The following is a 27,095-nucleotide window of genomic DNA, read 5'->3' on the forward strand; positions in this document are numbered from 1 at the left end:
TCGGATCGCTCCATGCGCACGTTCGGTTAACCCCTCAGGTAGTAACCAACGAATGAACCGGCATGCGGTATCACTACTGTTTCAATATTTTTTATGTTTCATTGCTTTTTTTCCCTCTCTTTTTAACTCGCGTTTCAATGATTCTCAATGCCGCCTTTCTCACCTTCATTTTCACAAGGATGCACGAAAATAAACTCGCAGCACGAGCGAGTGTTAAAAAAAAATTGTACATCGCGTGTTTACTTTTGGTTCAGTTTTTACGTGCGAGCGAGCAGATGGATAAGAGTTCGTTGCACCTGCTGCTGTTTTACGTATTTTGACATCTTCATTATCTCGTAATCACTCGCTCAGTTGGATATGACGCAGACAATACATAATAAATTTTAATCATTTTTAATCAGGATCACAGATTGCGCGATCGAATATAACTGTTCAAATTTTCTCAGAGCGCATATCCATTTGGTAGGTCAAAATATCTAGATTCCTTCATATCCTACTTATGGTACGTTGGTTATCGAAAAATTGATTATCAACATATGGAAATTTTGATTTTCATTTTTCCACGAAAATTTGGTAGAAAGTTCACCAAACACAGTTATACAATTTTGATAACTACTTTCGGCATTTACGCTTAGAGATGTTTCAACATAAATCGCCGTATAAGACTCCAAACATGTATACGAGTGTTTTTATTCATTTTATTTCTATATGTATAAATGTACATACAGCAATGAAAGTTGGTTGATTAGAGTTACATCGTATTATATACAGATTGAATGTATTTCATTTCTCATCAATTGATTCGATCGACGCCAGAGACAAGAGGAGGAGGCGGATCGCGACCGACGCACATCGGTCAAATTGTTATTTTATATCGTTGAATTATTTTGCTTCCTTCCGATCTGCTGTGAATGCGTTAAGATGAATATTACCGGACATCCGCACGGTGCGCTAGAAATTGGGGGACGACGGAAAGGGCAAAGCAAAAAGGTTAAACATTTCGTCAAAAGAATTCAACAGAACGGGGAGGGGGGCGGGTCAGCGGAGCTTCATATTTTTCATTTCTGTTCGAGAACACATACGCAGGAACGTACGTACGCACGCGAAAGATTGGTAAACACGGTAATCAATCTGGTAAAGTGAGGGCGAGGAGGGGGGCATTTGTTATTCCTAAGATTCGTTAATGAAAGGACAGCGGGATTTCAACAATCGTTCGTGTCGTCGTCTCATTGTGCAAATGAAATGTCGAGCGAAAGAGGACAAAAATTTGACATTTGATAGTTCAATAATCCTGTACAGAGTCGTAATTATTATAGGGAGGCGGTTCGGGCCGACCTTCCGGAATTCTATACTTCTCCTCTACCTCGTCGTTATCGTCTTCGTACTTAACGTTAGCGAAGTACGAGGTTGAGCTGGAGAATGTGTTGTTGTAATCTGGATAATCTGTAAAACGAAAGAAAAACATTGAAATTAGTACAAACGCGATACTCCAACGAGCGATCAATGGCGGATAAAAATGTTCTGATTTGCTGTTTATTGTCGCCCCCCCCCCCCCCCCCACTTCTCCTTTCTCCTATGGATATTGCAACGGAACTAAATATTTGAAAGAAGCTCGAGCGCGTACCATCCATCGGTTCTTCCTTGATTCGAATTTCCTTGGTATCCTCGTCGGTTCGATCTCCGCGATCTTTGCGATCGCGACGTTCACGCTCCCGATCACGCTTAACGCGTTTGCGCTCACCGCGTTCACGCTCGGTTCTCTCGGTGCTTCTAGAGCGTCTTCGTTTCCGTTCTCTTTCCCGATCGCGATCGCGATCCCTTCGCTCTCCTCGAGGTCTCTCCTCTCTCTGAATCTCCTCGATCTCGGGCTCGGCTCCTCGATCGCGACTTCGTCGTCTTTTCCGATCTCTCGATCTGCTGCGACTCCGACGCTTTCGATCTCGCGATCTCCTGCGTTCTCTGTCCACGCGATCTCGCTCGCTGTTGAGTAATTTACATTTTTTGTTAAATTTTCTCAGACCTGAGCATCCGAAGTGAGTGAAATGTGGGGGAATCGTTACTCACCGATCTCTGTCGAGGCCACGACCGGATGCCTCTCTCTCACGTTCGAGCCGATATCGTTCTCGTTCACGCTCGTTGTCCTCTCTACCGGAGTGCTTGATATTGACGTCGGGACCACCGCGCCTCGTACCTCCTAATCCACCGCCGAGTCTCCGTGGGAGCCATCCTTTGACCGCTCTTGCGCGTTCCACATCGACCAATACTCTTCGACCATCTATTTTCTTACCATCCGCGTGCTTATACGCAGCTAGAATTACCGAATTTCCAAAAATATAGTTCCGCATTGCCTTTCACATTTTTTACCTAAATTTCTTTTTTTTTTTTTAATTTCTTTTCCTCGCGTCTCTTACAGTTCGAATGTTATTTTCAAAAACAAATTTAATCTCAAGAAAGTACGTTAAACTTTCTCTTTCATACTTTTGCGATCGTACATTTTTTATTTGTTCATTCCTTTCATTGGAGCAAGGGGAAGACGTTCGCGATACCTGTTTCGCACAATCCCCGTGTCTTTTGCCATCTTACCCAATGGCTCGCTGCACGCATTTTTCCCCCCAAATAGCATGATAATTCATGGAATGAGAATAACACCGTTTACCGGTGGTTGAAAGATCCGATAGCACGTTGCGACAAACGCGTTTAATTTTTCATCATTATTTTCAAGCAAAATGTTGCAGCGGGATTTGCCATGTTTATTTAAACATATATTCGGGGGGAAGGGGAAGAAAAGAAGATTTTTCCTATTCGGGCTCGTTGAAATACTTTCACGGTGTCTCGCTTGTAATTGGTATTATTTTGTTCGAACGTTCAATAATATCCAGCATTGAAAACGAGCAAGGAAAATTATGTTTACGAGTGACAACGCCACATTTTACTAGAAAAATTTGAACAAAAAATCAAACGATATCCGATCGTATTCTCCAAACGTATCGTTTGTTATGATTGTCAGCGTACACGGTCACACTGAGAAGACAGACAGAAAGGAAAATTTTTTAGTAACCGGGAATTTTTAGTAGACGGAATGGATGTTTTCTTGTTCTGTCGAAGGGAACTATCGAAGGAATAGAATGGAACAAGTCGAATGGTGTTCCAATGCTTGTATACAGAGCTGGGAAAGAAAAGGAAGAATTTCAGTGAGTTCTTGAATATTTTACTTTCGATTTGCCTCTTAGTTTAGACTATATTGACGATAATCATGAGAAAGAATGCGATTGTTCAATCTGTCGCGCGCGTGCTGATCAACTCATCGTCACAAATCATGTGCGAGTATAGCTTAAGACTAATATTGCTTTTCCAAAATTCATTTCATTGATTGAACGAAAAAAAATGAAGAAAATAAAGGTCAAGTTGACATAGCAATATGTACAAAAAAATACCTACCGCGGCTACTTACGTACGGAAGTTAACTCAAAGTTTTAGAAGTAGTACTTTTTATATTCGTGATAATGAACTTGTAAGTGACACGCGGGGATAGGTAGGCCAGCGCGTACGCTATTCATTGGAAATTGGTGGCCCAAGTCTTCGTACGAATCTCCCAAGCCGTATATCTCATTTTTCTCTCTTTTTTCTTTTACCTGGTGCGCTTTTTTCATTGAAAGTTGTTGTTTTTTTTTTTTTTTTTTTTTTTTTACTTACGACCAGACCGTGCGCAATTAATAATTGTTTTATATGTATTTTATGCTCGAGTTCAGTTATTTTCTGTTGTTTTTTTGTTTTTTTTTTTTTTCGTTTTACGTATAGTGATATGCATTTTCTCACTGAATCATGCTTCTCATATATACACAGTACTGTTTATAAGAAATACTAAAAGAGCTTTGGAATGACGCGATTAGCCAACGACGGATAGAGACTAATTAGTATTCTATATCGAGATTGATATAATTGGGACTTTGTTTATCGTGATCGTCTCGTGCAAAGTGTGTCAAAGGGTCCAAACGATTAGAGGGTTTACATATCATCGTGTATCGCCTTAATTTTTTTGATTCATCGATTAATTATAATTGTTATGAGAATTTTTTGGAAGAAAGGCATGAAAAGAGATGTTCCTCCCCCATTACTATTCGGGTGAAACGAGTCGGAAAATCCGCTGCTTCTTCATTGCGAATTTATAAATAAGATTAGTCTCCAGTACGAAAATAACGAATGATTCAATTGGTCCTATCGAAAAAGGGGTTCATTTATCCCCGTGAAGATGCATACTTTTTGGATGCACGCAATAATGACCTCGACTACTCTGGTTAACGTTAATCTACGAGTGAAAACACCGGTACCAACTTACTGGACAATCGTGCGCGTTTATGAAATGATTACTTTCCACTTATCGAGTCCCTGAACCTTTTCCCTGCAAGTCCATCAATCAATTTCAATGTAGAATGCTAATTTTTCATTTGTTTTTCATCTCTTTATCGTCAAATTCATTGAAAAACAATGATTATTGTGGAATATCGATGGCGACTCAATATCTTCCCGAAAATGATCTGTTTCGAGACGAAGGCGGAGTACGAATTTTTCGGTTTACCATGTACCACCGCCTTCTACAGCCTCGATCCAGCTCTTTTCAATTGCAATGAAAGTAATTTGATCTTTCTATTGTTGTCAAACGTATAAAATCGAATAATCGTAAAGAGGATAATTAATAGACTCTAGACAAACGTTGTTGTATGTTGGATCTTACCACACATACAAACCTATCTTTATCAGGCAGGTTCAGGGATTTTGCATGGAATAGTGAACGGCACTAGTTGCCGGCAGCGGCCACCACGCTGTACCAAGAACAAGATAAAAACTGCATTAATTAACCAATATTTCTCTTTCAGTTCGTTAACCATAATTTTTTGTCTCAATTATTCTTTTTTCTTTTCAATGCATTCAGCAGAGTATGGCTTTATGTGAAATTTCTTTCCTCTAGCTTTTAGGGAGTGTATGGCGAGGAACCCCTGTACCGCAAATTAAGAGAAAAAAATCGTTTCTGCAGTATCGTCTAACCGTGAACCGGCACCCCGTTCTGACTACTTCTGGTGGGACGTGACGCTAAACAACATGATGAACTTTCTCTTTTTCCTTGGTTTTTTTTTCTTTTCTTTTTTCAAATGCTTTTTTCAACAGATTACGGGAAAGTTTTCATCGGTTCTGCTCAACTTTTTTGTGAGCGGATTTTCTACTTACAGTGCATGTCCCTCTCATGCTCGTATTCGATGAACGCATATCCCCTGGGTTTTCCATTGATAGTATTGTGAATAACAACAATCTGAAAGGGGCAAAATTACATTTTAACATTAAAGTACAATAAAATAAGATAATAAAATTCATCGTGTTGTTGCAACGTCGATCGAGACTTACTTTTTTTACCGGACCATAAACTTCAAATTCTCGTCTTAGTTTTGATTCAGAGGTGTCGTAATTCTATGGGAAGAGAAATTTTGTATTACAAAAAGAAATTAGCTAAATTCAATAGAAGAACGCCAGGGTCAGATACGAGAAGCTTGAGTAAATGGTACTCACAATACGTGCTATGAACAAAGTTCTGAAAGGATCCGCCGTGACATTTGATATGCGAGCAGCATCCCATAATGCTATTTCTTGTTCTAGTTTGTAAGCGACTTGCTCGGCTCTTTCTCTTCTTCTTCTTTCGAGACGTTCTTCACGGGTTTCTACCCTCACCGGAGGTGGTGTATCCTTGGGATCCTGTCAAGAAACACAAAACAAAATCATGTCGCATCAACGACGCTGGGGCTGGATGCAAGCGTAATGGAATTTACAAAAACAGATGAAGAATTATGATCGTAATGAGAAACAAACCTCGAAGAATTGAAGAAATCCGCCAACCCCGAGATATCCACCATTTTTCTTCTCATGGGGTAGCTTGTTGACCGGTGGTAGATACGGAATGGGATCGCGTGGGGCAAATAGTGCCAATAAATTTGGTGGCAAAAATTGTGTCATTTTTCAACCAACCTCACATCGATCGTTGCAGGTATAGAAAACGACCGATTTTGTGGATTATATAAAAGAAAATTGGCTCTAGCTGTGCTACTACTGCTTTACTGGCCCTAGGCGAGGAGCGAGGAGGCTCAATTGGAGAGATTATATCGGTCCAACACATTTAACAACACAGACTTGACAAAATGGCGTCTTCTTATGCGCGTGTAAAACCACTCTGAGCGCTAGAGGCTCAAGCGGCGGATGCTGAAGGCGCCGCTGACAATCGCTCGTTGTCCCCTCTGCCGACCCGCTGAACTTTTTGTCGGTGTCGACTGCGGGCTGCGGCGGCGGCGGCCCGGCGGCTGGTGGTTACCCGTTTCTCCTTCCAATGCCTTGATTCTTATTGGTCTAAAACTATCTCAGATATTTATGCATCAATAACGAAGCCAACAATTTTTTATGAAATTTCTGTATGAGCACCCATAGTCCCATAGTAGATTTTAAGATGTGCACAATGTTGCGAAATCGTTTAATAACGCCATGATTTTTAAATGTAATAAAACCACGATAAAACTCATTAGGGAAATAGAGGGATTAGGGAGAAAAGATAATAATATTGGATAATAGAATGGATAATCGAACAAAATCATACATTGCGAGGTCGTATTCTCATAACCTATAATAGATGGAATAATGATATATGCAGTGCTGCCAAGTGGTCAACGGAACTTCCGTGAACTTCGCTGACTATGGAATTCTCGAATCATAAAAAAATCGATGCGCATATCAAATTAAGTACGATTCTTTTCATGCAAAATTACCTATATCGCTAAAATACGTGACTGACGAACGATTGCGTTTTGTTATATTTCCCAATATTGAAAAAAAAATCAACTTACTATACATACGGATTTTTGTTTTTAATTCTTCTAACTTTGAGCCAATTCCTTTTCTCAAGCGGCGATTTTGACGATCCTACAATCACGGATAAACATCCAACAAACGATTTATCATGTACTATAAGAAATTTATTTGCCAAATTCCTGGAGGTATTATGGAAATATGGCTTACCCGTAGATGGCGCGGTGGCTCAATTGTTAATAATCATTGTGGCGATAAGATAATGATGGATAAACGGGATGAACCGAGAATCGGTGACAGGCTCCGCCGCGCGCGGTCTCGGTCTCGGCGATCTCCGCCCTCCGCCGCTTGCACACGGTCGACATACAGTACGTCGATCGTAGAGCAGAGAGAGATCCGTAGTATAATCAAAACGATTGCATCGACCTGCGGTATGACGCAATGTATACTGTGTTTTTGACATTTCCGATCGGTTTTCAGCATTTTTTTTTCTCATCGATCTATCGATTGATCATAATTTGTCGATGCTCGAGGAAAATCTAAATAGCAGTAACGGTAGACTAGCCATCTTTTTGTCGCGATTATGAGTTCTCCAGTTTCAATTGGCAATGTCAATGGATCCTCGGGCACACCAGGTATGGAGATGGTTGTCGCAGTTGCGCTGGGTTCTTTGGCAGCTATATTCGTAGGAGCGTTGCTCGTACTACTTGTTATTTGTCGTAGACAACGTTGTTACTACGTGAGTCTTTGTTGCTTGAATAGTGTTACCGATAAAATAATATAAATAATATGAGTCGAGTCTTGACGAAAATGAATTCAATCAATCTCATGTATATTCAATAACGCACTTTAGAGTCAAAAAGATTCGCAGGATCTTCACTCGGACCTGTTGGAGGATGAAAATGGGTTAGGGCTGGGACTGGACGCTTGGGAAAGCCAAGAGTGGCTCGCTGGTGCCGAAAGGTACATATTTCCTCGCACGAACCCAAATTTTACTTCCTAACTTGAAAAAGTCGATTTCGATGGAACATCAAGAGACCGTCGTTTTGATTCGAGCATTTGATTAAATATATATTTATTATTCGATAAATTGTTTTCGTTTTTTTTTTCATGCATAACATTCGGTCAAGTCATTGAATATCGTTAGTTTAATGGTTTGTTGTTGGTATAATAACAGATGGGTCGACGATGCGACGGGTCTCGCACCACCGTGTATCGCGGTTTTACGATCTTGTCACTCGCTCGCGGCAAGTTTGACGGCGATCGCTGGAACCGTTAACAGTAACACAGTTCCTCTGGAAATCGTTGATGTATGTGCTGGCGGGGCGCGAATTCAGCACAGTATACACGCAACGTTGATAGTATCGTATACGTTGCAGGTTGCTAGGAGAATACCACCCAGGGTCGACGACGTTGTACGCAGTTTGTATCCACCTCTGGACGCTCGTCTCCTGGAGGCTCGCGTAGCGGCTCTTGTACTCGCGGTAACTCATTTAGCTCTCGTCACGAAACATGGCGTTTCCAAGAGCCAAGTGAGAAAATTGACCTTCATAGATCACGCGCTCCAGGATATGGATTCCCACTTGTTGGTACTCCGAAATGCTGCGCTCGCCCAAGAAGCGGCTTCATCCGTTCCAGCCTCAACTCCAGTCTGATATTCCAACTCGCTTCGGAACGCGATGACCGTGGTATTATTTATTCTAATCGCATCTCTGTGCACAAACACCCAAGTCCGGATTTTCGGACTCTTTGTTTTTCCATCCATCCATCGAGACACACGAACCTAATTTTTATACATTTTTATACGCAAGTTACGTGACGATTATTAAAGACTCGCGTCAGCGTGCAATCCTGTCTCGTTGAGATTGGAAAAATCATTGAGTCTCCGTTGAGCGATGCAAGTTTGTAAACGATTGGACCCAATTATTCAAGCATACGTTTCTTGAATGCGTCATATTTTTTTAAACAAATATTCTCATGGTATTCGCTTTGAGAGTAGTCGTTTAAAACTTCAATACTCTTTATTGTATTATTCTCTTGGCGTAGCTCTTGATAAATTGTACAGACACGAGACTCATAGTTTCTGAGAAAAAAAAACAGCTTTATTGTGATAAACGATAGATCGATTGGGAAACTTGAGAATGTTTCAATCGCTTCATCCGACTCTGCGTCTTCCAAAATTACACTGACCTGTTTTTAATGTCAATTATGCTCGCTAATTCGCCATTGTAATATTGCATGTATGCGTGCCTCTGTGTGTGTGTGTGTGTGTGTGTGTGTGTGTGTGTGTGTGTGTGTGTACGTGTACGAGTGTATGGATACATTTTATATAAATTAGAATTGTAAAAAATATTGTTATCGGATATTATTGAAGTTGGAAAAAAAGTAAAAACTATGAAATTTGTAGAGGAAAAAATATTTTTAATAAACCCGAGCGTATTCACCGATTAAAACGGTCAGTGTCCTTATTTTCTTTACTCCACAATATAGTTTCTCTGATCGTGCGCACGAAAAATTCTCCGATTTATTCAATTTCAATGATTCCTTAAAACGGGTATTCGAGTTTTGAAACAACAAAATATTCGATCCGTTACGGGGGACTGGCATTTTCAAAACTCACTTCGAATAACTACTAATCTTTAATGAATTTGCCGATTATTGCATTATATTTAAATAAATTAACTACTTGGGCTGGGTCACCACGGCAGACGCTAGCACAGCAGCGCATATTGCGAGTGGTGATTGTTTATTATTTATAATTATTCCTACACAGGAGGAAGGTGACCGAGAATGCGCATTGGAACAAAGAAGAGCTTCGAAGGTGGCGAGGGAGGAGTTTTGTTTTAGTTTTGTGTTGTTGCGAATCTCGAAATATAAATTCCCCACTACTTTCCCCGATTGATAATGTCTTTTTGACGTTTCTGGTTGTCCTTAAGAATTTTCGATTTCAGGTGTTCCTTGTAATCGAGAATACCTCCTTGCCACTTTGTCACCGTCTCATTTTCGCATACCCAAATTTCTTCGGCAACCTGATTTCAAACGAAAGTAAATAAATGTTAAAATGACAAGAGAATCGTCGCAAATCACAATATATAGGAAAACGATGAAATAATAACCTGATTAATGAGTCTGAAGTCGTGAGAAACAAGAACCATTCCTCCGTCGAAATCGTTTATAGCGTCAGCGAGAGCGTCGATGGTTTCCATATCAAGATGATTCGTCGGTTCGTCCAAAAGCAACAAGTGAGGTACTTGCCAAGCCAACCAAGCGAATACAACGCGACAGCGTTGGCCATCGGATAATTGACGAATGGGACAGACCTGTTGAACGGGATCGAATGAATGCTTTATAATAGCGAACGAGAATGAACGACTTTAGCGAAAACCGATTGATCGAGATAATAACCTGCTGACGGCCCGTCAAACCGTAACGACCAATTATCTTGCGCATCTCTTCGCGTTCCTTTACCGCCGGAAAAGCCTTCATCATGTAATCCAGAGGGGAAACGTCAAGGTCAAGTAGTTCGTGAAGATGCTGATGATATCTCGCGATACGAAGATGACTATTTTTACGAATCATACCGCTTGATGGAACCAACTACACTCCAGGGGGGTAGATTCGGAGGAGGAGACAAAAAAAATGATTTTTAGTGATGAGTTTGTACCGATGAAAGATTGTAGTTTGAACGAGCAAATATTTACCTCTCCGTAGAGGAGTTTGAGGAGCGTACTCTTTCCTGCTCCGTTTGGACCGACCAGAGCCAGTCTCGTATCCAGATCAATGCCAAACTCAAGGTTTTTGTAGATCCATGGGGAATCTTCGTTGTAGCGGAAACTAACATTTTGCACCATGATAACCGGTGGGGGTATTCCACCACAGGAAGGAAAGTAAAAATTGAGAACTTTGTCGCTCGTTACTTTTTCCGTAAGTCCCTGAGCAACCATTTTCGCAAGAGTTTTTTCTTTTGATTGAGCCTGTCGCGCCAGTTTCGCTGAACCGTGACCGAAACGAGCTATGTAATTCTTCATATGTGATATCTGGTCCTGTTCCCAGTTATACTGCTTCGCTTGATTCTCCAAAAGTTCCATTCTGTTTGACAGTTTAGCGCATTATTAGGTGTTCCTTAGCGTTCTACGTTCGCAAGTTTCGCAAGTAGTATAATTCATATATTTACCTCGTTTTGACAAATGCCTCGTAATTACCGGTGTAATACTTGAGCTGCTTTTTGTTTACGTGAATAATGTTGGTACAAATGCCATTAAGAAAATCTTGCGAGTGAGATATTATAACAAGAATTCTTTTGTACGTTTTGAGTTCTTCCTCGAGCCATACGCAAGCATCTAAATCGAGATGATTAGTCGGCTCGTCGAGCAAAAGCAAATGAGGCTTAACGTAGAGAGCACGAGCTAAGGCGATCCTCATGCGCCATCCACCGGAAAAATCTTTTGTCGGTGTTCTTTGCATTTTTGATGTAAAGCCTAGACCATGAAGTATACCAGCGGCTCGTGCCTCGGCCGTATCAGCTGACATGTCGTCCAATCGCTCATACACGTCCATCAATTGTTCCTATCCCGTGGAAATCGACGAAAAAACAAATTCATCATTGAATATCGAGAATCGAGTATCATTGGTCGGTACATCAAAATTCTGTCCAAGCAGTTTGTATATACCTGGGCATCTTCCTCGCCGCAGTCGACCAACTCTTCGGCCAGTTTTTCTAAACGTATACGCTCCTCGTCGACCTCCATGACGCATTCAAGAGCAGTCTTGTTGCTCGCTGGCATTTCCCTCGTCAGATGAAAGATGTCGATCGCATCGGGGATCGGAACTTCTCGATTTCCTACCACCGAGAGAAGCGTCGATTTTCCAGAGCCGTTCAGACCCAACAAACCGTAGCGTCTCCCACAATTCAACTCTAGCATAGTGTCTTGTAGCAGCTCACAGCCGTGAAACGTTATAGAAAAGTTTGAAATTTTTATGTCACGACTGCGAGGATGGGAGGCAAGAGCACCTGTACACGCGCGAGCTTCCGCGTTCAGTCTCGCATCTGATTCCAGCTTCATGCAAAGAGCCTCTGCAAACAAAACCAATTCTCACATTTTTTTGTCTTTTTTTCTTGAACCAGCTTTGTTCCATCGATCCATCTAAATGTATTTTCTGACTAATTATACCTTTGAGTTCTGTTCAGAGTTTAATGAAAAAAACATTAATAATTCACTAATTTTATTTCACAAAGTATCGCTGTAGGTTAAAAAACTACAAATTGCAAATTTGACAGGGAACGAAATCGGAGAATCACTGGAATGATTAAAAGGTTTTTTTAGATCATTTGGTTGGACTCCAACCTTGCAAACTTCAGTGTCATTGCAAAGGTTAAGGTTGAAACGAATACATTAATGGAAATAGATTAAAAACCATTGAATCGTAAAGGTTGATTAGAAGAGAATTTGCAGAGTTTATAGGAAGAATACAATGGAATTGAGTGTGTAAAGTACGAGCGTGAACTAACCTTCAGCGCTGAGGGTAGCAGCCCCGTTGGTACCGTTCTGGACATCTGACAGTGCGGGGCTCTGCTCTTTTCCTTCTTCCGTGGGTTTAGCCGTCCCAACAGGCTTTTTTCCTGATTGCCTTGCTTTCGCGGCATCTTTTTTCTTCTGCTGTTGCTTTTTCTTGGCGTCGGACGGCATTCTATCTGCAATTTACTTCAAAATTGGCTATCACGCTCGTTCGTATAACCTATTGAATATTTCAACTAATCATAATTACGTAAGGTATGAGAATATTAAAGAAACCGGCTTGGCACGAGCCGTACAAACAAACACGATCTCATTCGAACGATCGCTCGATCAAAATCATTCGAGCATAGTGGCAGAAAGAGACTCAGATTTGGCGAACGCCAAAAAAAAAAACGTGTTACCATCCCCAGCAGCTGAGACAAAAGAATCGCGTGCCTCGAATCGAAAGTCCGAACTATTTTATACCCGTACCTTCTTCGTGCAAACGAGTATTCGAATTGACTAAACTGTCGAACGGCCCATCCAATTCTTTCTCATTGAGCGATTTAGTCAAACTGTCCAATTGAAAGTGCGTTAATTACCTAATTGTGCGCCAAAAAAAGGGATATCCGAACGACGGGACGACGGGTAGCTTCACGTGGATGGATAAGAGGCAAAGCCGTGTCAAAACCGAAGCAATCTGGTGGAGGTATTCGAACAGATGTCAGCACATGTACGGTTGAGAATTGAATTTAAAAAAAAAAAAAAAAAAAATCAAACATCCCTAGAAAAAGTATAAAAAGAATAGCTCAATTATACTAGCGCGTTAATGCCGTTGTAATAAGAGAATTTCCAATTTTTTTTTTCACGATATGGATAAATTTTTGAAGCAATCCATTTATATTGTGTGCGCAGACATCCATTCGATAAAAATCCTATTTTTCTAGCCTGCATCGTACGTCGAGGTATAAAGCTCGATTTTGATTTTTACAGAGAAAAAGATTGTTTTTACCAATTTGCGTTCACTTTATTGTCGTTTTTTTTGTTCACATTATTTTGTTCCTTTTGTGCTTTTATTATATCATCATATCCGCGTCAATTATCGACAAGTGATAATAAGAAAAAAAAATTACTTTATCGACAGTTGCTACATGAAAATAAAGTGAATGTTGCGTACCAGCTTCTCGAAGTGGCCTCAACCAATGTTTGGCGTCTAGATCGCGTGGCTGTGGCAGCACAGGCCCTCTCGAGCACAGAAGCAGCGAGATTAGCCGGTAAAGAAGAGAACGAGAAATGGGTAGATGGTTACCGCCTCAGCTGTGGAGTTAGTCGGTGCGAGAGCGTGAAGCCGAATTGGTGTGTTTTGTAAGAGATAAAATAAATATTAATTAGTGTTAAAAAGGCCTCTCTATTTCTTCTCCCGTATTTCCGGTAGAGATTAGGACCTAAGTAACCACAGTGGTGACCCCGACGAAGAAGACGCAACAAAAAATAGCAATAGAAAAGAGTAGTGTGTTCCCGCGCAAAAACAGCGCAACACATGGGTTGTGGCGCCGAGTCATAACCTCTTTTTCAGACATTGAGAAGCGATTAGCGCAGAACAATTTTTATCTCACTCGCAGCGCATTAATATCCTAGCGCATTCCGAGATGAACAATTTGGTACATACGCCAAACCGGAGGCTAGACGGACTTTCGCACAGCACCACCGCCCGGAACACAGTTCCGCAAAACGCGGCCCCTCCGCAGAGCACGATCCCATCGCCGGATTCACACGGCTCGCAAACACAAGACGATCCCCTGAATCAGTCTCTCATTGATTTTGAAGGAGCAGATCTTTCAAATTTCAACAACGACAACAACAATCAAGTCATGGACATCAGAAGTGCTCGGTTGGAACCCTTTTGGGTCCATGCGCCGAAGCTTTGGTTTATGTCAGCAGAAGCGTACTTTCAACAACACAGAATAACCTCGGACACATCCAAATTCAACGCAGTTGTCACGCATTTGGGTTCAACCGTGATGCTTCAAGTCTCGGACCTCGTAGAGGATGCACCAGTAAACGATAAGTACCTTACAATCAAACAAACTCTTATTGAACGGTTCTCCGACTCAAAACAAAAACAACTCAACAGGTTGTTAACGGAGATGGAACTGGGCGACAAAAAGCCATCGCAGCTGCATCGAGAGATGAAGAGACTTGCGGGCGATAGCCTCTCCGCTGAAGCCCTGCGTACCCTTTGGATGCAACGTATGCCATTTAATGTGCAATGTAGTCTCGCAGCGTATGAGGATAATCCGCTGGAAAAATTAGCTGCAATAGCAGATCGCATGACAGAGCTCACACCATCACCGCACAATCACAGTTTCGCTGTCAATGCGATACACAAACCATCGGCAGGCGATACGGCAACAACCGACTACGGTCAGCGATTGGGACGTCTCGAGAAAGGCTTAGCAGAAGTGACAGCGTTACTAAAAAAGAATCTTAGCGTGTCCAATACAGGAGCTAAAGACGAGGAGAGTTCCAGGCAAACACGCACACGAGCAAGAAGTCGTTCCAGAGACGCAGCAATATGTTTCTTCCATCGACGTTTTGGGCCAGCGGCCAGACGATGCGAAAAACCATGTGTTTTTGGTCCGACACCATCAGCAACAGCAAATACAGCGCCACAGGAAAACTAAACATGCCGCCGTCAGTCAGCTCGGTCAGCGACGGCATTCCTTTACAGTTCCGGCTGCACATCACTGAAAAACAAACGGGATTGCGATTTTTAGTAGATTCGGGTTCCGATGTTTCCATAATCCCTCGTCACAGTATAAAAAACATCTTGAAAGCGGGAGATTTCAAGTTATACGCTGCAAACAACTCAGAGATACGGACTTATGGAACTAAACTGTTCGTTCTGAATCTCGGTCTGCGTCGAGTTTTTAAATGGCATTTTATCATCGCAGAGGTGTCCCGCGCTATTCTGGGAGCAGACTTCCTGTCGCATTTCGATCTCTTGATTGATTTGAAAAGGAAGCAACTCGTCGACAACACGACGGGTCTCACATCTCGTGGGAACGTAGTGAAAACGACAGAGTACGACGTGTCGACCATCGACCAACAAGCAGATTACAAAAACATTCTCACTGACTTTCCTGACGTCATCTCGGCCTCAAAACCGCGCACAGGTATCAAACATACGGTCGTGCATCATATTGTCACGGAAGGGCCACCGGTAGCTTCTCGTCCACGACGCCTGGTCGGAGAGAAGCTGGTTGCCGCACAGAATGAGTTTAAATACATGATGGAACAGGGATGGTGTCGACCGTCAAACAGTCCATGGCAAAGCCCTTTACACTTGGTGGCAAAAAAATGCGGAGATTGGAGACCATGTGGAGATTTTCGACAACTCAACGCAAAGACTATCCCAGATCGCTACCCAATCGCGCACATCGAAGATTTCGCAAACAAATTGCACGGAAAAACAATTTTTTCCACCTTGGATCTCGTTCGAGCGTATCACAACATTCCGGTCGCCGAGGAGGATATACCGAAGACAGCGGTAACTACACCTTTTGGGTCTTTCGAATTCGTCGTAATGCCGTTTGGATTGTGCAATGCTGCGCAAACGTTTCAGCGGTTTATCGACACGGTGCTGCGGGATTTAGATTTCGTCTATTGCTACATTGATGATATACTTATTGCCTCAAGCAGTGAGGAAGAGCATCAGCGACATTTACGAGCCGTTTTCAAACGCTTGTCAGATTACGGGCTCACGATCAATCTTGCGAAGTGTGCCTTAGGAAAGTCAGAAGTGTCCTACCTGGGCTACACAATTTCGGGAGACGGCACCAAGCCACCGAAAGAACGAATACAAGCCATCGTTGATTACAAGAGACCAGAGACGATCATCGAACTCCGCAGATTCTTGGGCGTGGTAAATTTTTACCGACGTTTCATTCATCGGGCAGCCGACATGCAAGTGCCGTTAAACGAATATTTAGTCGACTCGAAGAAAAACGATAGACGAGCAGTAAAGTGGACGGAACGATCGGAAAAAGCATTCGAAGAATGCAAGAAGAGCATCGTAGAAGCAGCATTGCTCACACATCCTACAGAGAATGCACCCCTTTTACTCACTTGCGACGCATCGGATGTTGCGATTGGGGCAGTTTTAGAGCAGCAGGAGCAAACAAGCTGGCGACCTTTAGGTTTCTTTTCGAAGAAATTAACCGAAACCGAAAAGCGTTATAGCACCTACGACCGGGAATTGCTTGCCATCTATAGCGCAATCAAGCATTTCAAGCATATGATCGAAGGACGAAATTTTGTGGTGAAAACTGATCACAAACCACTTACCTTTGCGTTCGCGCAGCGTCCCGACAAAGCTTCCCCTCGGCAATTGCGGCAATTGGATTTCATTGCACAATTCACGACGAAAATCGTGCATATCGCGGGATCCGAAAATGTAGTAGCGGATGCTTTCTCTCGGTTAGAGGAAATAGACATGCCGGTCATCATCACCACTCAGGAGCTACAGGTGGAACAAGAAAAGGACGACGAACTTCAACAGCTTCTTCGCTCCTCGACTTCGTTGAACATGAGCAAACATGAAATTAACGAGCGCGAGTCGCTATACTGCGACACTTCATCAGGAAATATACGCCCCTACGTTCCAGTCACGCTTCGGAAACGGATTTTTGACGCGGTCCATGGACTTTCACATCCAAGCGGACGCACAACAAGCAAAATGATTAAAGAAAAATTCGTGTGGCCAGGGATGCGCAAAGATATTTTGCAAATGGCGCGTACGTGTCTGCCTTGTCAAAGAGCCAAAATACAACGACACACGAGAAACGCGGTAGGTAAGTTCGACACACCGGATAACCGATTTGACCACGTGCACATCGATATCGTCGGTCCGCTACCGCCATCACAGGATTATCGATATATACTAACGATGATCGATCGATTTTCTCGATGGCCCGAAGCAATACCTCTACGAGATATCACCGCGGATACGATAGCCACCGCATTTTATGTGCATTGGATTGCGCGCTTTGGCCCGCCTCTGACGATCACGACTGATCAGGGGTCGCAATTCGAATCAACACTTTTCAATGCACTAGCTAGACTCGTGGGAGCAGAGAGAACACGAAGTACAGCGTACCACCCAACAGCGAACGGTATAATAGAGCGTTGGCATCGATCGCTCAAAGCGGCGCTCATGTGCCACGAGTCGTCGGCATGGGCAGAAACGCTTGCGACAGCGCTGTATGGGCTTCGCGCCTGCTACAAGGAAGACCTGAAGGCGTCCGCCGCCGAACTGGTGTACGGTACACAGTTGAGACTGCCAGGAGAATTTTTCGGAGAGAGAAACACAGCGGTTGGAAATCCACAAATTTTCGTAGAGAAGTTCAGGTTGCAGATGCAACAGCTTCGCGCTACTCCCACGGCACATCACTCAAAAAAGAGCCTGTTCGTGCACAAAGATCTGCATACTTGCTCCCATGTTTTCCTGCGCGAAGACAGAGTCCGCCGACCTTTGGAGCCTCCATATTCGGGACCATATGAGGTCGTGGAGAGAGTAAGCGATTACGTTTTTACCATTAAGGTGAAAGGGAAAAACATCAACGTCTCAACAGAGAGATTGAAACCTGCATTCACTATCAATCAGCAAGAGCTGGATATAAACTTCAACGCATCAGAAAAACCTCCGGTGATACCGGACAGAGCTGTCAAGACGTATCCAGGCAAGAAGAAAGTCAATTTTGTGACGCCTCCGCTCGGGGGGGAGTACTGTGGCAGCACAGGCCCTCTCGAGCACAGAAGCAGCGAGATTAGCCGGTAAAGAAGAGAACGAGAAATGGGTAGATGGTTACCGCCTCAGCTGTGGAGTTAGTCGGTGCGAGAGCGTGAAGCCGAATTGGTGTGTTTTGTAAGAGATAAAATAAATATTAATTAGTGTTAAAAAGGCCTCTCTATTTCTTCTCCCGTATTTCCGGTAGAGATTAGGACCTAAGTAACCACATGGCCGCCAGAAGCCAGAAATAGTATAAGAGATCTCTTATTTAAAAAAAAAGCCACGAATAAAATACGTACGTGGACTCCTGAAAAACACCTTCGATATTTCCGATATTTCCTCATTAATCTCTGCCATAGCCATTATTATCATGAATTGAGAAATTTTTTAGACAATGGAAGGAGAGGGGGCGGAGAGAGAACAAAGGTTTTGCAGCAAAGTTCAAAAGTCCTGCGTGTCTGGTCCGAAAAACTGATTTTTTGTAACGTAAGGAGTCCGACGAGATTTGCGACAGCTGCCCAAAACGATTTTAAGGCGTTTTAAGAAATTAAAAAGAAGGAAATCTGAAATAATTGTAAATATTAAAAATGAGTTGGAAATGACTGAGGTAGAGATTACAAACGCCAACGCATCACCACTCGATAGTAATGATGCATTTTTAGCCTATATAAATAAGGACTCTGAACGCGGAAGTGATGACTCGTTTTTGACTTGACGGTACGGCGGCGGCAGCTCTGCTTCTCACGCCTCACCGTCTCACCCGGATTTTTATGAAAACAGGTATAGTTTGCATTTTCCTCATAAAAGCGATATGCGAAGTGAATATAAAGGTTACGTGAACGTATGGGTAATGAGATAAATAAATGTGTGAATTTTTCAATACTGAGGAATAATTAAAGAAAATATGAAGACGAGTGAAAGAGAGAGAGAGAGAGAAAGTGACAGAGGAGTGATAGAAAGCGGCAAAGGGAAAATATTCGAATTGGAGAAGGGGGCACGCACGAAGGAAAAAAGGTCAGCGGCCGGTAGGTTAAAAATTCGTATTGTCGCGAGGACGAGTTTTCGCAATCAGCATCGGTTATCGGGGTGGGGGTTTCGCCGAGTCGGCGATTTTCGAAGGTGGTTCAACTCGCCTGGTCTGCCTTCGTCTTCCAACATACTCTAAATGTATGGGGCGTTCAAGCATTACCGTTTGTGATCCGTACGGACCTTTCGCTGCAGGCGTTTGGGACAAATATTTTTTTAGCCTTTCAGCCGTTCTCTGTTCGGCACTGCTGTGATCCCGGACTATTTGCGACACGGTAATTTAGCGCGTTGCGCGTTGCGTGTCGAAAGGGCTTTTCTACTCATATTTATGCAGCGCGTCGACGCGGTGATTTTACCGTTGCTGCTAGCGTTATGTAAAAAATATATATTTTTTACATCGAATTATGGCAACTAATCTATAATCTCGGAACGGTTCTTGACCATCGACTGCTCATGAAACTAATCATTTTAGTGGTTTAAGATGATGGATCAGTCGGTAATCACACCTCGAATTTTTGAAATTGAAACTCTTTGACATCGTTCGTCCGATTAAAATAATAAAAATGTCATCGTACGCAGCACGATCGCAAAAATTCGATGACATTTTTATTTTTTCGATCAGACGAACGATGTGGAAAAATTTCCTTTTCAAAATTTGAATCACAACCGTGAGTGCGAGAGAGAGAGCTGCAAATTTTGAAAAGGAAATTTTTCCACATCGTTCGTCTGATCGAAAAAATAAAAATGTCATCGGATTTTTGCGATCGTGCTGCGTACGATGACATTTTTATTATTTTAATCGGACGAACGATGTCAAAGAGTTTCAATTTCAAGAATTCGAGGTGTGATTACCAAAACTGATCCATTATCTTAAAAGAGCTCAGTTCGCCTGTCCATTCCATATGGGAAGACCGGGGCAAAACGGGCTACCTACGAAAACATACTTTTCAAATGTTTGAGAATAAGATTTGTCCATTTCATGAACTTTCGAACTCCAAAAAAAGGCAGAACATATGGGATTCTTCAAAAATTTGTGAATTTTTTGTTCTTTACTGCTCTTTCGAGACTCAGTCAAAATGCATCATAGAAAATATAATAAAAAAAAAAAAAAAGAATGAAAATTATAAAACAGAAAAGAAATTAAAAAAAAATTCGTTTATTAGAAAAATATGAAAAATAGGAAAAATGAAAAAAGAAATTGTCGTGATTCTTGAAGCAATTCTCGTTTTCGCAGGTCTCCGCACGTTTCTCTACGCGCATTCTAGTTGACCGGATGTCCGCGGGCTCCGGTGGAATCTATCGCCGAGTTAAAAATCAAGAGGTCGAATCGGGAGATTGGCCAGCCCCAGGCGCCTCGTAAAGTTCCTCTGTAACAGTTCTATCTGTACAGTTGATGGAGTCTTCGTTCTCGAACAATATGCAAACCTTCCTGATGCACATTCCGAATTAGTGGATCCACTCCGGAGAGTCGGAGTCAAGATTTCCTGGGTTCAGGCGATGGAATTACGCGCTTCAAAAGCAACAGTATACAGCAGCATCAAAAGCTAATTACAGTCCGATCATTAATGGTATTTCAGTTACGAGCGAATAAGAGACCCGAGTTCTCTATTTTTCAATAAGTGCATTTTCATTTTATATTCATTGCGTTTACATCGATCCGATCGTTATTCGGACTCGAACGCCAAATATTGAGTAACGAAAAACCCCAGAGTATATCGATATTAATAATAATTTACGGGAATGATGATAAATGAAGAAAAAAAAAACAATTACCGGACAGAGATTCAAAGTGATGATTGAGTCAGGTTTTTGAAAGAAAGAGAATCCCCCCCCCCCCCCCCGATATAGTGATGCTACTTCGCTCCGAAAATTCTCCGGTAAATTAATCTCTTGTCAAAATTCATGACACGAATTGAGATTAATCGAAGCATGCACGAAAATCCGTGAGGCTCTATCGGATTTCATATTCATTTTGATGTGCCGACACATGCACGGAGCTTTATGGTGTCGAATAAAATCTTATAACAATGCTGCATTATATTCCATTTTCCGGTTCAATTTTTTCTATCATATCACGATTCATTCTTCGATTCCCCCCTCGGTATGTATGAGAATCTGAGGGTTAACTCTACATCGGGCAACTCGACATCGTGTCATCTCTCCAGTGCATTTTTTCATCATTGGAACTCTCCAAGTGTGTAGCAACTCTTTATCGTGCCGAGTGTCCAAGGGCGTCAACCCTCCATTGGGTTGAGTCCCGATTTTCGCAACCCGACATTTCCTTGACATGTGCTCGTATTTTTCGTTGGCTGTACTTTTCGCACAGAACCGCTCGTACTGGATGAAAATCTTTGAAACGTGTTAATTTTCCATATATGCCAGCCGTCCGCTTCGTCAGCTTTCAAGTTTATCGACAAATTTCTAATCGAATCGTTCCCTTTATGATTTTGTCATTTAATAATGCTACGAGCAAATATTCATGACAATCATAATAGACCTCTATAGTTTTTTTGGAATGATAATTCGTCATTACGTAGCGATAGGTATTCTAACTTCATAACTTATTATAGCTTCTTCAAACGATCTGAAAAAGAATCCATCTCATTGTTATTCACTTTTTGAAGGCTTCACTCTACTTCGATCTACAGATTGATTTTAGTAGATTTTTAATTTTTGCCACTATCCTTGCCATCATGGTTTGATCGGACTTGTTGGAACTTTTTTCGGTTCGGGTTTATTGGGTTTGTTTGGGCTTGTTGGTGCTTTTTGGGTTGTTCAACTCGGAATATGCAATGAAAACAATACTAGTAGATTGAAAACTTTTTTAAAACGGGAAAGGATTTGTGGTAAATAGTAAGAAGTGCGGTTTATGAATATTTACTGGTTCTTATTATTCTGATTTTCATCAACACGTGCAATCGGAATAGCCCTCCCCACAAAAAGGTTCTTTTTTCGTTTTTACTTAAAACAAATTTTCAACGTCATAAAAAATAGGTGGTTTCCCTCAAAAGTGTGCTCCTATCGCATTTCCTGGAGGCGGAAAAGTAGCGGTTATAATAACTCGACTGTTTCTGGCTCGTGGTCGACGGAATCTTCTTTAGTGTTATTTATTTTCTCGTCGGTGATTGCATTAAGTTCCCCCGATATAACAACGCTGAAATCAACCCTTCTGTAATAAAAATCAAGGAGGAAGCTCTGCGACTCCAATTTTTAATCATGCAAAATCGTTGCCTTTACAATCCAACAAATGCGACCGGTTCGAACTCTTGTCCAACTTTAAAAGAACCCTTATCGACTCAACAACCGTCGCATGTATCGAAACTCGGTCAAACTAAGGTCAAACTCTTTTTGTAACCTGGCTGGCCCATGCAAAACTAAACCACGGTTTCAATAAACTCTCACCTAAATCGTAAACATATTTCAACAGCTGATAGAATAAAAACTGGTTATTTTTTATGCAGCACCAACCACTTATTATGGCAATGCTGCCACCTTTGTGTTACTCTTCGAGGTTAAAAATGAGACCAGTTCTAATAAGAAGTCTTAAGATTAATCCAGGTTCCGATTTAACTGAATTTTTTCTATCTGACAACACTGATTCTATCATCCCTATTTGTGATTTTTTTTATCAACAATGAAATCTCCATATAAACTCCTTGAATACTCCTGTCGCCCCTGTTTTTACTTTTGGGTTCCTCGCCATATCCTCAGTCATACCAACCGTTCGTCAACTACAATATGTGAAAACACATGAAACAAATGAAACTAAAAAAATTACTTGGCTAATATGGCATATGCCCCTCGTGGGAGATAGAAAATAAAAGATAAGAAGAAGAAGAAGAAGAGGAAGATATTTTTTTTGATTTTATTAATATATTATTTTATAGTGAGAATTACGAGCTCGTTTTTGTGGAGAATCGGGAAAAGGAATAGAGTATCGGTAACCGATTCGTTCTTCATTGCGCGCTGGGTATCATTTAGTGAATTTAAGGATAGGGCAGAGATAAAAAAAGGACGCAGGAGAAAAAGAGTGTTGCCGCGCGGCCTGGTGGATGCTGGACGTCGGTTTTGGTGCTGGATGCGCCAGCGGCGCGTGTGCCCACAGAGAGGAATCTCGGTGCGTATAAGATGACTCGCTCTTTCCCTCGAGGACCAGCGGCAACGGGACCGAGACCACCGTGGCTCAGTCGAGTTTCGCGCGCCGCAGGAGTTACTCGCCTCTGTAACAACACGGAATAACCGATTGCTCCTCTTCATTTTTTTTACGCTCGTCCAATCTACCCCGTTCCACCGTAATTTTCGACGGTAACACTCGAATGTACTTGACTCTCTCAATTTCCAAATTTCGAAGCTACCTCTCGCCGATCGATGTTGAAGAAAAAGTTTAAGAGTTAACGGTCGATTTATCATTTGCCCTTCTCGCGAGAACGGGAGCAGGGAGGGCCGAGACGACTGACCATTCCGGTATTTTTTCCGAGCACCTTGCCGAATGTAACGCGTTTAAGAACGAAAACAGAGATTCGCGGCCGCACATAAAATTATACGCACAGTTTTATCAGAGTCAAAGCTTATTTTAATTAATAACTAATTTTTGGAAAAATAGTTGAAAATAGTTTTGAAAAAACGTTTTAGGGGTCGAAAATATAGTCGAATTACTCGCTCATCATCGGACTTGCTTACCGTTGCTTCGGTGATCGTTGGATTTTCTATTCCTTTCCAACTCCAATCACAGTCTAAAGTGGGCTGGGAAAAACGACGAATGTGTGCGTGTGTGTGTGATTGTAAAGAGTATCCTGTGAAACTGAGGATTCATCCCATCTGCTTCGTTGGATGGACGATGAAAAAAGAGTTTTGCTCTCGACCTCCCTTATATCAAAGAGTGCTATTGGAATCTCGTTAATAGTTGGGATCTTTGAGGAAATGGAGCCTTTTATATACCACTGATTCAAGAGAGTTAAAATACTTGCCTACGTTCGCAGCTATACATTTTGTACATATACGTCGAGGAGCAAAGCTCTAGCTTCCGGTATCTCGGGAAATTGTTGATTCGACTCTTTCGTCATGGAAACGGAAACTCTCGTCCTATGTACCGAGCCATACGTAATTATCTACGAACGTAAAATCAAACGGGACTGAGGAATTAACTGTGATATATTTTTCGAACTTGTTAACGCGTTTCCAGAAGTGTCACAGTTATTATGAACTTTCTCTGTTGATAATTCATTCGCATTCGGCTGTAAAAGGGAATTTCGCATCCCTCGACGATCAAAGCATTTGTCTCGTTTGACTTGGAAGGAAGGCGTTTCGTGCGTGCGTATCTAGAAAATATCGCAGCGAGCGCGAAGATTTCGTGAAATTGATTGCATTTAAGGACGAATTTAGAAAAGTCTTCATTAAAACGCTCCGTGATCGAAAACGCGTTCTTGTTTTATAGAGATTTACCGGGATACGTCAATTTTATTCCCTCGTGGTGAACGATATGAGATTGTAATATACACGTTCGACGGGCTCGTCGAACAACGCGCCCCGTCCATTAAACCATTTTAGTGGACATAAATTTATAATTTTATTCTTGCGGTGGATACCCGGCGAAGGGGTTAGTGTCGAAAGCCGGCAATCAAAATATTCCATACGAGGATCAAACAAATTGACGACGATCCGATCCTCAACGCTCGGGGAAATAGTTGCAGCAGCGACGAACGCATACTTACGTGGCAATCGAATGTTTCGGAGTACCGCGCGCGGTGGGCGTTCAGCAACGAATGAAATTCGCATACACGGATCCGCAGTAGATGTCTACTCCGGGCGGGAAGTTTTAATCGTGATCCGATGAAGGGATCGCAGCGAAAGATTTATGGATCGCGGCGTATCTGCGTATCAGCGCGAGGCAAGAGTTTCCCACCGCACTCGCAGTACTGGTTTTGGCGACTTTTGAAAGGTCGAGAGAACCGCGCGCCAGGAATATCTTCAAATTGCGAGGAATTTAGGAGGGAAGAAGAAAAAGAAAAAAAGAGCACGAGGGCGGAGAGCATTTAGCAAGTCCCGTTGAGCATGCAGAACTAATGGTGGCTCGCGCGCCACCGTAAATTAAACGTTTCTGTTTCTGTCGGTATGGAAGTGATAAAGAAGAGTTGTGAGGTGTTGGAGCGAGCACGTCTCGACTCTCGTTCATCCCCGCGCGACTAACCGGATTATATATATCCGGCGTATAACGATCGTATTATAGAGTCCGTTCTCCCGCGCGAATTTCCACTACAAAAGCTCTTGCTTTATGGCCCCCCGCGCGCTCGCTCTCTCGCTTCTTTCTCACCGAGCAAAAGCTCCGATACTGCTGGATATGCGTATGAATGAATTTTCCCCCCTGCTTTTTTCATCGAGCGAAATACGTGCGTGCGAGTGAAATACGCGACGATGAAGCGAGGCCAGCGCGAGAGCGTGGTGTGTCCACCGCTCCGGGGCCGTCGGTTCCACCCCCGATAAATATGCGCACAAATATTTCTTATTCCATCGTTTTGTTGGTATTATCCGCGCGGTAGCGTTTTGACTAAGCCGTTATTCCTACTCGACATTAATTTGAAGGAAAGCATAATTGCGATGAAAAAATATTTTAATACTTCTCGCCTTTTGTCACAATAACGCCGAAGAATGCAGCCGTTTGCATTCTTCCTTGACTCATCTTTTTTTTTCCCCCAAAATGTTTAGTACCAATGTTTCTAGTTTTGTATTCATGTAACTTTATTATGTGATGATGATGATGATGATGATGACATTGATGATGATGACGATGATACGAAATCATCGATTTTTTGCGTGTGCTCGAAGAAACTTTTATATTAATATTTGAGATAAATAGACAGAAATATTTGATCTATATGACTATTTTATTACATTGCACCAAAGTACATAGTAATTTTGATGCCGAGAACAATTCTCTCAATTTTACTATATGTAGGACAGCCAAAATTTAGGTCTGTGACATTCTCATATCGAACGATGTATATCAATATCTGGAATAAAATCTTCGACAAAGATTTACTTCTTTTCGGACGGTGCACCTTTATAATACTAAAATTTTGAACCTTCGTGAACACAAAGTCTGCTCATAAACGAAGCGACTGCTCAGAATTTTACTATGTGCCACTAGTTCATTTTCGTGTTTATACCCACAATGTTTGATGCGCGCATGAACATTGTTATTGAGCAAATTTCAGTGCGGTGAAAAATAAAAATACGAGACTATTCAATGCTTCGTATAGTGCAGAGAAACGATTGCTATGTCATCTCCTAAATTTTCATCAAATCATTTCATTATTTACTATGTATTTGATCAAAATTCGATCGGTGTCCATTTTTGATATAGCACAGCGCGTCACTTACTATGGACTGTGGTAATGGTTCCCCAAACTTTTGCATTATTTAACACACTCTGTATGGATTATTATTGCAATATCAATATGCTCCAACGTGGTAATTTTTCGTGTCTTAAATACATTTTTCGGACTCATGAAAATTTCAATTGAGAAGCATTTTTCAATCGTCGCGTATCGCACGTTATCATAGAAAACCACCAACACTTTGTATAAACGTTTACCATTAAGCTCGTCTAGGTGGCAAATCGAATCGTTTTTTTTACCGATTGATTCTTCCGGATTGTTTTTCACGCAGGTTTTCGCGCTACGCGAGCACTATACGCAGAGAGTTTAAAGAGTCACACGGTGCAAGTTTTCCGCTGGAAAAACGCATCGGAAAAAAAGAGGAAACGAATGTTGCATGTCTCAATAACTCCGCATGGAATATCGGAAATATTGGCCGGTTCGTTTGATATACTCTCCCCGTCTGAAAAAGGCAAACAACTTGGAGATTTAAAACGAGAAAACTCGTATCGCGCTTTATTTCGCATTTCAATATTACCTGCGCGGAAACAAACTTTTTGCCAGTGTGTG

The 27,095-nt window shown here is 42.0% G+C and overlaps 5 protein-coding genes across 13 annotated transcripts in view; 3 read left to right on the forward strand and 2 right to left on the reverse strand.

The window, feature by feature from the left end:
* Positions 1-678: 678 nt before the first annotated feature.
* On the reverse strand, positions 679-6,296 carry snRNP-U1-70K (small ribonucleoprotein particle U1 subunit 70K). Its single transcript, XM_043410466.1, has 7 exons — positions 5,857-6,296; positions 5,560-5,742; positions 5,398-5,460; positions 5,224-5,305; positions 2,065-2,308; positions 1,625-1,980; positions 679-1,443 (listed from the first exon to the last, which is right to left on the reverse strand). Exons 1-7 carry the CDS (start codon positions 5,998-6,000, stop codon positions 1,283-1,285), a joined length of 1,233 nt encoding a protein of 410 aa, XP_043266401.1. The 5' UTR covers positions 6,001-6,296; the 3' UTR covers positions 679-1,282.
* Positions 6,297-7,116: 820 nt separating this feature from the next.
* Positions 7,117-9,293, forward strand: LOC122405586 (transmembrane protein 98-like). 2 transcript variants are annotated; one of them, XM_043410468.1, is made up of 4 exons: positions 7,121-7,579; positions 7,694-7,803; positions 8,018-8,150; positions 8,220-9,293. In XM_043410468.1, the coding sequence occupies exons 1-4, from the start codon at positions 7,424-7,426 to the stop codon at positions 8,493-8,495; spliced, it is 675 nt and encodes a 224-aa protein (XP_043266403.1). In that variant the 5' UTR covers positions 7,121-7,423; the 3' UTR covers positions 8,496-9,293. The 2 variants fall into 2 exon arrangements, with proteins under 2 accessions (XP_043266402.1, XP_043266403.1); XM_043410467.1 differs by having other exon boundaries at positions 7,117-7,579; positions 8,018-9,293.
* LOC122405584 (ATP-binding cassette sub-family F member 2) lies at positions 8,843-13,052 on the reverse strand. Of its 4 annotated transcripts, none has more exons than XM_043410462.1 (8): positions 12,938-13,052; positions 12,350-12,532; positions 11,511-11,914; positions 11,015-11,406; positions 10,542-10,929; positions 10,246-10,437; positions 9,957-10,160; positions 8,843-9,869 (listed from the first exon to the last, which is right to left on the reverse strand). In XM_043410462.1, the coding sequence occupies exons 2-8, from the start codon at positions 12,525-12,527 to the stop codon at positions 9,726-9,728; spliced, it is 1,902 nt and encodes a 633-aa protein (XP_043266397.1). In that variant the 5' UTR covers positions 12,528-12,532; positions 12,938-13,052; the 3' UTR covers positions 8,843-9,725. The 4 variants fall into 4 exon arrangements, with proteins under 4 accessions (XP_043266397.1, XP_043266398.1, XP_043266399.1 ...); XM_043410463.1 differs by having other exon boundaries at positions 12,350-12,542; positions 12,938-13,043; XM_043410464.1 differs by having other exon boundaries at positions 12,828-12,981.
* A 932-nt stretch (positions 13,053-13,984) lies between these two features.
* On the forward strand, positions 13,985-15,019 carry LOC122418377 (uncharacterized). The gene has a single exon (XM_043432538.1). The coding sequence runs from the start codon at positions 13,985-13,987 to the stop codon at positions 15,017-15,019; it is 1,035 nt and encodes a 344-aa protein (XP_043288473.1).
* Positions 15,020-23,347: 8,328 nt separating this feature from the next.
* The window catches only part of CCAP-R (Crustacean cardioactive peptide receptor), a 41,923-nt gene continuing 38,175 nt past the window's right edge, over positions 23,348-27,095 (forward strand). Inside the window, exon 1 of one of the 5 annotated variants that reach the window (XM_043420747.1) lies at positions 23,348-23,457. The gene's annotated coding sequence lies outside the window, so the exon portion shown is untranslated. The remainder of the gene's footprint in view (positions 23,458-27,095) is intronic. The other 4 variants (XM_043420765.1, XM_043420755.1, XM_043420774.1 and 1 more) reach the window with 4 other exon arrangements.

The sequence above is a fragment of the Venturia canescens genome, chromosome 1 (genome assembly GCF_019457755.1).
Source record: "Venturia canescens isolate UGA chromosome 1, ASM1945775v1, whole genome shotgun sequence".
Lineage (NCBI taxonomy): Eukaryota > Metazoa > Arthropoda > Insecta > Hymenoptera > Ichneumonidae > Venturia > Venturia canescens.